A 16,063-nucleotide genomic window follows, 5' to 3' on the forward strand; every position below is an offset into this window, starting at 1 on the left:
ATGACCAGTGATGCAATGGTGGGCCATGGCACAGCTGAGGCATATGGAATGTGGCCACTGTCGTGTCATGCTGCACAATACCTCCTGTTGTGAGCATGTTAAAAATGGCCAAAGCCTCCAATCTTTCTGGTTTCAGCCTGTTGTTGCTTAAAAAAAATTCAGTGGCGATTTAGTCGTAAATGCGAGAGAAATGTGTGAGCATTACATTGCACCTCTTTGAGGTCCCAGATCCATTATTTAAACCGTGTTCACCACATTGCAAAGTGTTGTTCAGGAGCTCACTAGACACACATCCTGCCTCTTCGAGGAGTACAGTGCAACTGACGGTGGTCCAGAGCAGATCAACGTCAGTTACAATATATATATATATATATATATATATATATATATATATATTGTATAGATGCTTTCTTCATGGAAAGCAAACTTTTCTGTGGTTTTTTGTAACATAATGCTTCTAGGCCAGTACAGTGGAACATGATTAATGCAAACTCCAAGGGGGACCGCAAATTTATTCGACTAAAACAAAGTTCGAACTAAGGAAAGCCCCTTTAATTACAGCATCTGACAAATTGTGTGGGACTGCGCACAATGCCAAAATCGTCACTGGGCTCACATTGAAAATCTTTCTTTCATCAGTGCATGACATGTGCCACAAGAAGCCTAGGTTCTGTATAAAGTCTAGGTGTGATAAGATCGTGCCTTGTGCGCTGTTTGCTGGGGGTGTGAGAGAAAACGTGCAAGGGTGAGTGGAGAACGGTGGTGGCTTGATGCACGCCATACGCCTGCGTGCCTAATATTAGAGATGACGTGACAGAGCGTGTGGTAATGTGATCAAGCACGCGATAGGAGAGAGAGAGAAAGAAGGTGAATGGGTGGGGAAGGGGGGGGGGGGGGGCAGGCAGGTGAGTGCTTGGTAAAAGTAATCAAGTGCACACTGGAGGCTTCTTTCTGTTCCTATTAAGCCAGATGAGAAAAAAGGGCGCGAACCGGTTTGATCTTGGCTTCCTTCCCACACATCTTATCTCGTCACTTTTTACGGCAGCTAAATTACAGCAGCTAGTGAAGCATCGAACCTTGACCTTTGGCTTGAGTTTTTTCGAAAAGCGGTCCATGTGGGTGAGAATTTTTTTTTTTAGAAATAACCACTGCATGGCTTCTGGAGTTCGAATGTGCAGGAGTTTTTCTCTATTTAAATACATAGGACTTTGCTGGGACCAAACAGAGTAGTTTCATTCATCCATCAACTTCAATTAAAATATTTTGAATTATCAGGATTTCACTGTATTGAAGTGCCTAAATCAAACCATGGTATTCCCCGAAGTTAAGGCGCGACCAAGGGCAGAAAAAAGCTTTAGGACAAGAAGGGGCATCAACTGCAACTAGTTTATTGAAAGCAGACAGGATCACATTTATAGGCGAAGGTGGCTGTAATGTATGGTAGTTTGAGCATTAAGACTGATTATGGCCGATTCTGCCAGGAACGCACACATGTTTATTTCAATCACGCTGCAGCCACCTTGGAAGCCCCCTTGAACCCCAGGGTTACCTTCCTACATTCACAAGAGTGCTATACATGGACACTACATTATCCCCTCAGGGAAGGAAAAATCAGTTTTGCTTAAACAACACTAAGTCTTCCAGGTGCCTAGGTCGTTGCCTGGATCGTTGGGGGTACCGCTGTGAAATGGTCTTGGGAGCTGTTGGTATGGCTTGGCTAGGAGTAGCTGCGCTGTGCTGTGAGTAGCTGTGAGTAGCTGTGCATTCTTCCTTTTAGCAAGAATGCAGATGTGGAAAAGATCTGCCTCACACGTGCAGGAATCACAGTGCACAGCAAATGTGCATTAATCTTATTTTTGACAGACAGCCCATGTTCCCCTGCCCTATCGTTGCTGCAACGGCCTGTCTGGCCAATACACACCTTGCCGCCAATATACACCCTGCTGCAATTAAGTGGAATTTTGCACACCACATCAACCACACAAGTCACACACGACCTTTTATGATTTTTACCACAAAGAGTCACCTTCTGTAGGTCTGAGCTGCATGGGCACAGGCCAGCAAGCTTCCATGGAGCTGAAGAAACAATAGGTACTTTGTACCTGCTGGCCACTTCCTTTAAATCATGGGTCCCTTTAGGCATGTAAAGAACAACCTGCGGCCTTTTTTCCATGAGTGATTTGGCTTTCCACTTACCCTTCAATTTTTGAAGGAGGGTTTCCGCTACTGCAATCACGATAGAACAAGGATATCTGGCTGCTCATAGCCGTGCAACCTGACAGTTGAAGCTTTCTTGCATTTTGTGAGAACAAGACCTCACCAATGCCACCTCAACCCACATGGAGGTTATTGCCCTTTTAACAAGTTTAGTATCAAGTTTAGTATGCCCAGAGTCGAACGGTAAAAGCTCTTTGCATGAGCGCGGGCAGTATGCCCAACAAATGTGCCGTCCAGAATGTGTCATTATGGGGCCAAGCCCCATAAGAAAATTTAATTATACACTGAATCTTGTAAAGTATCAACCGTAGATCATTCTAGCACAGTAATTTCTGAAACAGGTTTAGTAACAGCAGTTAGAAGCAAAGAAAATTTTGTGAGCAGGAGAGTTACCCTTCTAACATGGTATGTGTTTAACCACGGCCTTCATAGCCTTAACAAATGAAAACAAACCTTTCTCATGTCTGGTAGCTCTTGATATATCAGCACCACATTGCACATGGCAGAGGAATGCAGACCATGTCTACCTGCCCTAATTAAGTTTTTTCTTCAGTTGAGTTGTAAATTGTAGATGAAGAAGCACACAGCTAATGCTACATACTGTGGCACAAAGCGGAAAAAAAAAACAAGAGAAAAAAAGGGAGAGACAGAGAGACAGAAAGAGTCAAAATACCACATTGACCCCAAGGTACCTAGTAAACTTCCGGCTCAGCTCTGAACTGCAGCGTCTCTCTGAGAGGTCAAGATGAAGACTGCAAGCGTTGCCTTCTTGAGGGTGCTGATTTGCTCATAAGGAATCAGAACACCGTTCAACCTGATACTTTCAATCGAAAAAGTCGTTACTTTTTTCAAAGACCATCGTAAGGTTTTCAGGTCAACAAAGAAGGTGTCTTGCTGTAACATCTCAATCCCCTTTTCTGGAGAAGGCCTCCTTCGCATTTGAGAACTTAGTTCCTTCATCTGCTAAGGCTAATGCATCTGCTAACTAATGCATTGTTGCAGCTCATTGTAAAAAACTAAATTTGGCGAAACTTGCAAAAATCTGTTAGTGATTGCAAAGGTAAATTCTTAGATGTGTTTTTAGAATGAAGACCCATAACCTCAGCAGCCTTTTAAATTTGGCGCTCTTTCTGAATAATTTTTTGTTCAGATCTTTTACTTTACACCACAGTATGTCAGTTTAGCTATGCACCAACTCACCCAACACAGTACTCTGCTGAACCCATAAGGGCTTGTAAGCAAATAAAACCCACTTGACAGGCAAAGGCACTCGTGTCTAGTTAGCCTGTATCCTGCATTAGATGAAATTCTACAGTTATCATTCACCTGTAGAATTTCATCTGACAAAAATGTGGACTGCCCGGGAATCTTACTTGTTTTGGTCTTTTCAGCTAGCTTGCGTGCTAGCAGCTGTGTTTCTTGTTGACGCTGCTTCTGCTCAGCCTCAAGGCTAGATGCCTGCATAAGATTACATCCCAGATTTCAGGATATGCAAACACACAAAAATCAATTTAGCAGCTTTTTCATTAATACTTTCTGTACCACAAGAAATGACAAAAAGGGTACCAAATTTCCCAGAGATTTCCGCTGCATGATGACTATACCATTAAGCATCTGTACGTTGATGCAAATTTTGGTGACGACTATACAGTGGAACCTTGGTTATACGTCCCCCGGTTTTGCGACGACCCGGGCTTTACGGCGGATTAGCGCAGTCCCGATGAAGTCCCCATAGAAGGAATGCATTAAAAACCCTGATTATCCAACGCAATTTTACGCCTGACCCAGGTTATACGACGACCCTCGCGAAGCGGGGCACGGAACGGCGGATGAAAGAAAAGTGCTGCGGGTCTCTTTCCATGCTCCAATAATTTTCTCCATCTCTTCTCGGTGGCGTCACCTCTCGTCGCATTGGGGAAGCATTTCTCTCCCTCCCACCAGCAGCCGCCCGCGACGCCCGCTGTGCTGAAATAGCGTCTTTTCTTCTCCACAATCACTTTCTCCCTCTCTTCTCTGCAGCGTCGACTCTCTTCGCGTTGGGGAAGCATTTCTATCCTTCCAGTTTCCCAGCAGCAGATCGTCGACAAGGTAGCGTGGAGAGGCCTAGGTTTATTGCACGCGTTCTTCGTTATAATCCTAGCGACCAGCGTTCAGTGGAGGTCTTGAGTTGTGTGGAGCAATGCGACGCATGATGTCCCGAAAGCCGACAGTTTTGCCGCTCGGTGATAAGCTGAATATTATCGAGGAAGCGGAAAAGAGGCATGGAGCCCCGAAAGCCAGCATTGCCCGCGACCCGAATGTTTGCTGAAGATAATCCTGGCAAACAAAGCAGTGGTATTGCAGAATGCCAACAAGTTCGGGCTCAAGCGGAAAGCGGCAAAGAAGGACAGCATGAGAAGTTAGAAAAAGTTCTCGTCAAGTGGCTGCCATCAAGCACGGAGCTCTGCAATCAACGTTGACGGCGCCATTCTAAAAGAAAAGGCGGACCTTGTGGCATTGCCCCTGGGCATCAACGACTTTCAGGCATCGAACAGGTGGCTGGATCGCTTTAGAAAACGAAAAAGGATTGCGTACAGCCGCTCCTGCGGAGAAAGCACTTCCGTGGACATTTCGACGGTGAACGAGTGGATGGAGTCGCGGCCGCAGATGATTGCTGTATACAAGCCCTGCGATGTTTTCAACACCGATGAGAGTGGTATTTTTTACTATATGCAGCCTGAGCAAACCCTTGCGTTTAAGGGTTAGAGCTGTCATGGTGGCAAGCGTAGTAAAGAGTGTGTGACGGCACTATTCTGTCCTAACGAGGACGGTTCCGAGAGGCTGCCCGTGCTCGTTGTTGGAAAGTTTGCAACGTCACAGTGCTTTAGGAACTTGAAGACGCTGCCGTGCAGCTACAATTTCAATAAAAATGCGTGGATGACGTCTTCTCTATACAGCAATTTTTTTGCAGTAGCTGGATAACAAAATGGGTGCTAAGGCGAGGAAAATGTTTTTTCTGGACAATGCACCGTGCCACCCACCCGATATGTCCAGCCTGAGGAACATAAAGGTTGTGTTTTTTCCGCCCAACTGCACAAGCCGGCTGCAGCCACTGGATGCCGGCTTCATTAAGTGCATCAAGCAAGGTTACCGGAAGAGGTTAGTGCAACGTCAGCTGGCGGCTATAGAGAGCAGGGAGGGGGGAAAAAAAAAGAAAAGAGAGAGAGAGAGAGAGAGAGAGAGAGAGAGAGAGAGAGAGAGAGAGAGAGAGAGAGAGAGAGAGAGATCACTGTGCTTGACGCCATGCATTTTATTGCCAGTTCATGGAACGCAATGTCACGATGCACAATCGCTAACTCGTTCAAGCACTGTGGCTTTAAGCGGGAGACTGTCTCCTCTGCTGGGGATGCAACAACCTCGATGCTGCTCGAGGCTGATGCAGGCTTCGCCAACGATGATTTCGATGGTTTAAACCTCAGCACGACCTTAGCCGAGTACGTGGAGGTTGAAGACAACGTTGCGATCTGCGGCGAAGTGTGACTGGATGATGCCATTGAGGAGGCTTTGCCTAGTGCTGACACCACTGCGACATCGGACGAGGACAACGACGACACCACAAATGCTGTGCCTGTGTCTGCCACGTTCGCCAAGGTGCAACGGCACATAGACGGCATCTGGAACTTCATCTGTTCATGCGACGCCGCAGAGGTCCTCCTTTTGGACATTGCCCAACTCGAGCGAAAGTACTTGGTTCACCGATCAAACAAGGTCCAAAAGAAACTTACCGACTTTTTTTAAAGTTCACACTGGCTGGCGGGAATTGCGGCAGTGGGCAGTGGAGTTTCTTAAAGGTTTGTTTGAATAAAGCATGATTGGTACCTGTGCTGCAGCATTAATTCTTATCGCATTTACTTTTTTGGTAATTCAGGTTTCCAAGCCCTGCAGAGCATGTTTGTAGTTTGCATTGAAGTTTCTCATAAATCCGTTGCACGAAATAAGTAGTATTTTTATAGGCATAATTTATGTTTGGATTTTACGACGCCCGCATTTTACGATGCTTTTTCGCGCTCCCGAGAAAGTCGTATAATCAGGGTTCCACTGTACTTGTCAGTGGTAAAGAAAGAGTTAAAGCTGTTCACGTAAAGACATGGTTGAACTTCGACAGAACAATGTGCACAAATATCGTAAAAAAAAGGCTTTTGTAAGCCAGCCACAACAAAAACCTATACAACCAGCTCTATGCATGTAAATACTATGCAGTTATCAGAGGCATGACTAAAGTCAAGAAAAACAGAACACCATTTGTCTATTAAGGTTCAGAACAAGCAGGCATTGTGGTGTGGCTGCATTAATTAACACACAAGCCCAAGCTGTACTCGTCTTATCGTCCTATCAGGTTGTAGCATATCGTCAAAAGCAGTTTGCTTGTTTTGCTTGACAAAATGAACCAGGCTTAACAGCAGGTTCTTCACTCAGGAGGCAAACAAAGATCATATTTATAAGCTTGGCCTATATTTAAACCTGGTAATGGTATTTAAATGCAGTGCTCACTATCAGTAGGATTGTTATTTCGAGCTATTTTTTGGCCAAAGAAATTCAAAATATTGTTACGGAAGGATGAAACAAGAGAGAGAACGAAGATCGGAGACGCTGGCTGCCGTGTGTTGTTGGTGGTCAGCCACCTTAACTACTCTGACTCAGCCTGTATATATATATTGTAAATATAGTCTTTCTATACTCGCAACATCCCCGTAACATATTGGTGGGAGGTGTGGGGTACCACGGCTGGAAATGGAGCTCCGCAGTGGACGTCGCATCACTGTCTGCACCATTAAGGACGGTGAGCACGGGGGATCAACGTCGTTTCCGCCTCCAACGTCGCCGTCGCCAGCTAAATCGTTGTCACCTTCGGTTGTGGTTGTGCAACCCAAGGATCCTGTAACTTTCTGCGGGACTGATGGCGCCAAAGTCGAAGAGTGGGTGGCTATGTACGAACGCGTGAGTGGAATCGACAGATGGGACCCAACGTAATGCTAGCTAACCTGTTGTTCTACCTAAGAGGCACGGCAAAGGTGTGGTACGAAAACCATGAAGAGGAGCTAACCAGCTGGGGCCAATGCAAACAGAAGTTGGCAGAGTTGTTTGGCAAACCAGCCGGCCGTAAAATTGCCGCAAAGCAGGAACTGGCCTCCCGTGCCCAATCCCCCACAGAGTCCTATGTCTCGTACATCCAGGATGTGCTGGCACTTTGTCGTAAAGCCAATCACGACATGACAGAAGCTGAGAAGGTTGGGCACATGCTTAAGGGCATTGCTGACGACGCCTTTAATCTGCTCATGTGCAAAAGCTGCTCTACGGTTTATGCTATCATTAAAGAGTGCCGACAATTCGAGCAGGCCAAAAGCCGATGCGTCTTGCACCCATTTGCCAAACTTCCCAATACCACTACAACGTCCACGTGTGAAGATCAACCCGCACAGCAGCATGCATCGCCTTCCAGGACATGGTGCGAATCTTTTGACGTGAACCGGATGAGATGGCGCCTGCAGCTTTCTGTTCGCGTAGCCCTGATGCTACCACTTTTTCCGTTCCTCTCATACAAGCCATCGTTCATCAGGAACTTAAAAACATTGGTTTACATTCTGTATGTGCTGTTGCCAATGCCAGACCTAACGAACGCCCTTCTACTATTTTCGCTCCACCCCGACGCTTCTCTCCGCGTTATCGCAACCCTACTGAGAGGAGAACTGTGGACGACCAGCTGATCTGTTTCACCTGTCGCCCGACTGAGTGGAGAACTGTGGATGACCAGCCGATCTGTTTCACCTGTCACCACATTGGTCATGTCGCCCGATACTGTCGCAACTCGTGGGCCTCGACACCTCGCACGGCGACCAACCGGAGCCGTTTTGATGCAAATGCCCGCAGTGTTTCACCCACCGCTGAGTCTAACAGTGCTGACAACTCTGCTAGGAATACATGGTACAGTCGCTCACCATAGCCGCGCGGACACCAGTCTTGATCACCACAAACAAGTCATACATCTTCCCGTTCGCCACAGCCGCGTCGCCTTTCGTCCCCTGTAGCATTTGGCCGCACCCTTTCGGAAAACTAAGAAATGCAGCCTTTGGAGGTGGTGCTGCAATGTCTACTACCGCAGCAAATCCTCTGTCTGTGCCCACAAGAAGAAGTGTAATAGACGTTAAAATAGACGGTGTACCTGTCCAAAATCTCATCGACACTGGAGCCCATGTATATGTGATGAGTGCTAGCCTACGTAGACGTTTAAAGAAGGTCCTCGCTCCAGCAGCTGCCCGAGTACTTCGTGTGGCTGATGGTGGCGTGCTGGTTGTTCTTGGAATGTGCACTGCGCGTTTAATTATAGCTGGTCGCCCTACTTCTGTTCTCTTTGCTGTGATCGACAACTGCCCTCACGACGTTATCCGTCGATTGGATTTTTTACCCACTCATTCTGCTCTCATTGACTGCGCGACCGGCGTTCTTCAGTTGAAACTGCCTCAACTCGCCGATGCTCCGAGCACCGCCACACTGCACTTGTGCTCGCTTCAAGATGTGCGTCTGTCACCCGAGGCAGTTACTTACGTCACTTTGACTGCCCAGTCACAGGTTGCTGACGGTAAATATGTGCTTCGCCCCATCATTGACGTGCTTTTGAACCAGAACGTTGCTGTTCCACATACGTTGGTCACGGTTACTAATAACAACGTCGTTCTACTGCTTCTGAATTTCAGCCTGTGCCCTCAAGTGATTCCGGCCAGCATGTTCTTGGCCAGTGTTTCTAGTGGTTCCGAATTTGACATTGAGAGTCTGAATGCCGAGAGTGGCTTATTAGCACCAATTACAGCTCAATTGCAGCTCACAGCTCTGGTTCCTTAACGGATGACTTCGCAAAACTGATTGCACCTGACCTCACCTTTGTACAGGCCACGGACATACGTCCCCTGCTTGAATCGTACAGTGACATCTTTGATTTCAGCGACAGGCCTTTAGGCCAAACATCTGTTGTTCACGACCGTATAAACACTGGAGACACGAATCCTATTTGTCGGCGTCCCTATTGGGTATCGCACGCTGAATGTCAAGTCATCCAATCAGAAGTGGACAAAATGCTCCGCAAAAGAGTCATCGAGCCTTCAGCCAGCCCTTGGGCTTCACCTGTTGTCCTTGTGAAAAAGAAAGATGGCGCCTGGAGTTTTTGCTTCGATTACTGCCACTTAAACAAGATCACGCGAAAAGACGTCTACCCACTACCACGCATCGATGGCGCCTTGGACTGCTTGCACGGAGCTAAATACAGTCGAACCCAACTATATCGAACCCATTTACATCAAATTATTCTATATATCGAACAATTTCTGGACAAGGTATAGTTACAATGAGTATATATAGCAAAAATTCCGCCTACATCGAACAAAAATAGCAGCGACTCCCGATACATCGAACGTCAACTGCGGAAAAATGCCCCCAGAAGTTGGCTTTCCCTTGCGGTGGCGGGAAAACCCGGCGGCGCGGCTCTATTCAACTGCTCTCCCTACCGTGACTGCGCTGTGTTGAGCGAGCCGTCGACAACCCCCTGCAAAAAATGATCCTGGCCTACCCGCACCGCTTGCTCAGACACCCAATTAGAGGCTCTTGTGCCCTCGTTGTGCAAGATGGCGAAAGTGCGAGTTGTTTCGCTGCTTTTCTGGTTCATTGTGTATGCGTCTTGTGGGCCTTCTTCCGCACTGTTGCCGTAATGAAGCGGCAGAATTCGCCTTTCGTCGTGAAGCTTGAAATCATAAATCGGGTCGAACGCGGTGACGAGTCGGATGTACCCGCAGCATGCAAGATTCCGAGGAACACTCTCAGCACGATCTTGAAGAATAAGGAGAGATTAGGGCTAAAGCGGCCAAATTCGCGATCCGGTGATGAATTCCACGAAGTGTCAATTCGGGCGCCATCATATTACCGTGTTGGGACACCTCGTTGACGCATCCGGTGTTCAACCAGATCCGGAAAAAGTTCGCGCCGTATGCAGTTTCCCTGTGCCACGTTCTGCTTCTGACGTGCGCTGCTTCGTTGGCCTGAGTTCCTACTTTTGCCGTTTCGTCAAAAACTTCGTCAACGTTGCTCGGCCTTAGACAGATCTTCTAAAGAAGAACATGCCGTCTTTATGGGGCCCTGAGCAAGCTCACGCGTTCGTCGTTCTCATAGGGTTTCTGACCACCCCTCCCATACTTGCCCACTTTGATCCATCTGCACCGACCAAGTCCACACTGAAGCAAGTGGCCACGGCATCGGCGCTGTTCTTGCCCAACAGCAGAATGGTACCGAGTGTGCGATAGCTTACGCCAGCCACCTGCTGTCACCTGCTGAGAGAAATTACTCCATCACCGAGCGGGAGTGCTTGGCTTTAGTTTGGGCTGTCGCCAAATTCCAGCCATATTTGTACGGCTGCACGTTTTCGGTTGTTACAGACCACCATGCCCTCTGCTGGCTGTCTTTCCTCTGGGACCCCACAGGACGGTTTGGTCGCTGGGCTTTGCGGCTCCAGGAATTTTCATTTGTTGTCAACTATAAGTCTGGACGTCTGCACATTCACGCTGACTGCCTCTCGCGTCACCCCGTGGATCCTCCCGATTCTGTTACGCATGATCCGGTGACCTGCGTGACGGCTTTGGCTGACATGACCGACATGCGTGCTGAACAACAACACAACGCATCCTTACAGTCCATCATCGCTGGAGTGCAACCTGGCAGCACCGACGACACATGCCGCATGTTCGTGCTGCATGACGGCATCCTCTACCGCCGCAATACGAACCCTGATGGCCCTGAGTTGCTCCTTGTCCTTCCTCGTCATCTGTAATCTGACATTCTCGAACAACTTCACGATGCACCAACAGTGGGACACCTTGGAGTTTTACATACATACGACTGCATATGACGCCAGTTCTTCTGGCCGGGTCTCTACCGCTCTGTGTGTTGCTATGTCGCAACTTTGTGTCAGTGCCGGAAGAAACCTCCCCTGGCACCTGTTGGACGACTCTATCCAATTGAAGTTCCCTCTGAACCGCTCTTTCACGTAGGCCTTGACCTGCTTGGCCCTTTCCTGACGACGACTACAGGGAATAAGTGGATCGCCGTCGCTACTGATTAAGCAACACGCTACGCGATAACAAAGGCATTGCCGACTAGTTGTGCAACTGACGTCGCCGATTTTCTCCTTCACGACGTCATTCTCCACCACAGTGCACTTCAACAGTTACTTACAGACCGCGGCCGCTCGTTCTTATCTCGAGTTGTCGACAACCTCCTCTGCTCTTGTGCCACTGAGCACAAGCTGTCCATGGCCTACCACCCCCAAACGAACAGTCTTACGGAACGTCTCAACCGAAAAATCACAGAGATCACCGCGACTGGAACGATCACCGCGACTGGGACGCTACACTAGCTTACGTGACGTTCGCGTATAACTCGTCCCGACATGACACCGCAGGATATCCGCCCTTTTGTCTCTTGTATGGTCGCGACCCCACATTGCTTTTTGACACCATCCTCCCTTCTGTGCGGCATGTTGCAACTGAGTTCGCTCATGAAGCCATCGATCGCGCTTACATGGCATGTCAAGTCGCCCGATCTCGTTTTTTAGCCTCGCAGCATATACAAAAAGAGCGTTACGACCGCTGCCATCGCGATGTTAAGTTCACACCAGGTGCTTAGGTGCTCTTCTAGTCACCATGTCATCGGGTTGGCCTCTCCCAGAAGCTTCTCTCTCGCTACACAGGGCCTTATGAAGTCTTACGCCAAGTTGACGATGTAAATTACGAGATTTCGCCGCTACACTTTGATGACCCTCAAGTCAGACGCCTGTTGACGTCGTGCACGTTTTGGGGCTGAAGCCATACTTCGCTCGCAATTCTTCACCTACCATGCACTGAGACGGCGCTTCGCCACCCAGGGGTCCTGTTACGGAAGGATGAAAGATGTGGGGGTTCCACTCTGCGTGCGGCTAGGGCTGAAGGCGAGCTCCGGATCTAGCCCCACGCAGTCGCTTTGTGTTACTCCCCAACTCGTAGCGCGGGAATCGCGTCTACGTCGGGTTCGAACGAATAAGGCAACCAGCAGCGTCAACTGTAACAACGTTTATTGCTACCAGCAATAAAGAACACTGGCAGAACACTGGCGCACCTCACCATGGCAAAAGTTAGGTCAAATGTGGGGGTGCCTTTAGAAACACAGAATAGTGGAAAGGTGCAGCCATATGTATAGTCTTTCTATAGTCCTCTCTGTAATACTAATAAATAGGCTGGCCTCATTGCACGGGATAGTCGGGCTAACGTGGTCACTCATGGGTTGCGGCAGGTACTCCAGTCCGGCAGGTTAAGGGTCCGGCCCCAGAGAGAGAGGGCCTCCCCCGGTCGCGCTGTTTTGTACCTTTTTACCTGGGCGAGGGGAATTTTCTCCTTGCCCGTCAGCTACCTGCCCGCGAGTTGGGGAGGAAGGGCATGCGTGCATCGCGAGAGCAAGGGAGAATCGGGAGAGGGCATAGTGCACCTCTCTCCTGTCTATGCCGGCTCTTGACGCGACGGCGCGGGAGAAGATGGGCGCGTGAGCTACCCCCAAAGAAGAGAGAGGACGAAGAAGATCGGAGACGCTGGCTGCGGCGTGTTGTTGTTGGTCAGCCATCTTAACTACTCTGACTCAGCCTGTATATGTATTGTAAATATAGTCTTTCTATACTCGCAAGATCCCCATAAGAATATAGTTGAATACGCAAGTAGGAAAGCATAGTAGGACCATGGGTTGGAGTCGGGCTCAGGCCCACCAGTTCAGCATATGAGTGCCCAGTTTTTTAAACTAGATGCGTGCGCACCAGAATTGGACCACCTTTTTGCACTGCTTTGCCCTTGGGCTGGATGTGGGCCTGACTTCAAGCGAAGAAATATGTGAATACCACTCGTACGGCTGCATGTGTGCAAACCAAGGCATAAATTCCCTCCCACCATGCTACAGTACAGTGTTGGCAATACAGGGCTCTGCATTCTCAGTGATAGAATTTTGCATACAACACTTTGCTACAACGAATGCCAGCAAATGAATGCAAGAAATATGTTATCTTTGTGCTTTTAAGCAAATTTTACTGGGTGATAAAACCTTTTGGCTGCAGCTGTTGCAAGAAACGTCTGCAAAGGTAAGAGTTATGTTTTGTTTCATGCTCAACCAGGTTGGTAATGCCGTTGTGTACATGAGGTTATGAAAGAGTGATAACCTTGTGTCAAGACTGAAACGATAGTCAACTTTTTGTTCTGGATAATATCTTCTATACTGCCACTTCTTACGGCAGTACAACAGATTGCACCTGTGCTATTCAATAGATAAGTTACCTATTTTTTGGCTAGCAGACACTTAGTTTTATGTATGGCCATTATCGAGCTGGGCTGATTGTGAGTGTAGATGTGCACCATAGGGCCAAGCTGGGCTTAACTTTTTTTTACAGTACCTCAGACATAAACTGGAGCGATAAAGGGTGAAAATAATGTCATTACGTGATCACCACACAATATAAGGTTTAAGATTGAAATGGAACCATTAAGGAGATAAATAAAACAAATGCAATGTTTACTTGTAATTGCTTGCATAATGCATAATGTAGGACTTCAATAAGAGCATGAGAAGACAAGAGTGAGCACAGGGCTCACCAGGTCTCGATTCTGCTTCTTGAGCTGTGCAATTTCCTGTGTCAGCTTGCCATTCTGCTCTTCCAGGTTCTGGGCCTACACGTTCACGATATGAAAAGAGAGAGAGAGAAAAAAACAATACAGAAAAATAACCATTACACAGCAAACACCATACATTGAAGCATTTTACATTTCAAGAAACATGATTTACAGTAAAAGACATGGCAAGGACTATGTGTAGAAAGCCAGGCAATGGTCTTACCACAGTGACAGTTGTGTACATGTTGACTAACGGGGCACAATGTCTATAATTCTCTTACACCATTCTCATATGAAAAATGCCGGCACCCTTCAATTAGCTGCCCTCATATACCATGCAGCAACCTATGCAAATTGATTATAAATAATATAAGTGCACAGAAATAGGCTGCTGTAACAACAGGGTCCTCAATAAAGCTGCATTAAGTGAACTTTATATACAAATGCATCCTGTGAATTATGCAACATGCTCATCAGCTTTCCTATGAGCATGACTCTGGTTAACTTGGCATTCTTGCTAAAGTAAGGCAGCATAGCAGTTGTGCTATGCTGTGCATATACATTTATGTGGACTAAACACTGGCCTTATTAATATGTTTATGCTATGTAGCTCTGGTATGTTCTATAAAAGCACAAGGAGATGTGAAATTTACAAAACTTTTGAAGGCATAAAAGAAAATGCGAAGAAAAAAGTATTTTTCTAGAAAATTTGAAAAGATTGAAAAAAGTATCCTGATTGAACTACCTTATCATATTGAAGTAAAAATAATTGCATAAGAGGGTCTATATGCAAGGAGATGCTTCCAAAACTTATGCCAAGATGATAACATCCTATACCATACAACCCCACCTTTTGTTTTTATTTACTTGGAGACTCTTGGTAAAATTTGGAACTCGTCTACCGACAACAAAAGCTGCTCTTTAACTCTGTTAGGAAGAGGAGGGGGGTGCAATGCCTGAATGCTTGTGGAACCCGAGCTTATGGGACAGTTTTTGTTTAACTCCAACATTGTGAATTAGACGTTGCGACCTCACCATGGCAAAAGTTAGGTCAAATGTGGGGGTGCCTTTAGAAACACAGAATAGTGGAAAGGTGCAGCCATATGTAGATTCTGTTCTGCCACCTGCATAATACCAGTTCAGCAGATGAAAGTTTCATGGATTCTGCAGGAAAATGAAGACCAATCCTTTTTTTTCCCTAAAATTCTTGTTGAAACCAAAGTGCCAGCATATAAGTGTTAGATCAAAGATTTCGAAGTATTTTTTCATATTTGTGTCATTTTGGTGCAGGAAATTTTTGCAAAACTTGCTGGGTTGAGCCTAGTTTTTTTAGAAGTGCAATGTAGCCCTTCATTATTTAAAGGCACCCCTCACCAGACCACATAGAAAGTTTCGGTTATATGATGGAAGTTGTTACATGCCCTCTAGAGAGCGTCCTGCCACAATAATTTTTCAAATTGGTTCATTAATAGCCAAGATAGAAATATTTCGGTGCCGCAAACCCATGATTTCAGGAGGTGAGGGCCACTGCCAAGAGAGACACTGTCTCCACTTGCCCCGTCTAGCCTCCGCAAGTGATATTCTATCCCTGTATTCTCCCATACAGGGGCTCAAGGATTGCATGACGCATATCTAACAGGCGCCGCCATCATTTTTTTTCCCCCTCGCTATTTTTACTGTGCGGCGCACTTTCACTGATGGCATCGCACGTGAGCTGTTGCGTTGGTCTTGTTTCGCATAGCACATGATTTTTCACGCTGTCCACGAGCGGTACCTTACTAGCGGTATAAGCCAGTGCTACGCGAATACTGAGGCAGACACAAGCGGATCACAGAGCATGATTGCATGTTCGAACACAGTAGAAAATGACATACTTTAGTTGTCTGCGTGCGTGACTGCCCGACATGGGAATAAGTAGACAAAGCAAGAACACACAGACATTTGGTTTGTGGGTTTTATTATTTCTCTAAGCTTTAATTCGTCTACTGAAGCAACAGATTACACAAATAACAGATGTTTCTTTGAATAATTCTAGAAGTCACGTGTCACTATGAGTGACGTCATAGCAGTGCGATGTAGGTAGGCGCACTTGTGCAATATACGTAGACTCTCCGGCTGGGAGCACGGCACCCGGGATGAGAAGGGCA

The 16,063-nt window shown here is 47.0% G+C and overlaps 1 protein-coding gene across 6 annotated transcripts in view; it reads right to left on the reverse strand.

Annotated features, from left to right (window-relative positions):
• LOC135902878 (coiled-coil domain-containing protein 186-like) overlaps window positions 1-16,063 on the reverse strand; it is a 143,413-nt gene that overhangs the window by 67,730 nt on the left and 59,620 nt on the right. For all 6 annotated transcript variants that reach the window (XM_065433162.1, XM_065433164.1, XM_065433159.1 and 3 more), the window contains 2 exons: window positions 13,899-13,973; window positions 3,591-3,675 (listed from right to left, as the gene is read on the reverse strand). In XM_065433162.1, the coding sequence (XP_065289234.1) occupies window positions 3,591-3,675; window positions 13,899-13,973 (160 nt within the window). The remainder of the gene's footprint in view (window positions 1-3,590; window positions 3,676-13,898; window positions 13,974-16,063) is intronic.

Source organism: Dermacentor albipictus, chromosome 1 (genome assembly GCF_038994185.2).
Source record: "Dermacentor albipictus isolate Rhodes 1998 colony chromosome 1, USDA_Dalb.pri_finalv2, whole genome shotgun sequence".
Lineage (NCBI taxonomy): Eukaryota > Metazoa > Arthropoda > Arachnida > Ixodida > Ixodidae > Dermacentor > Dermacentor albipictus.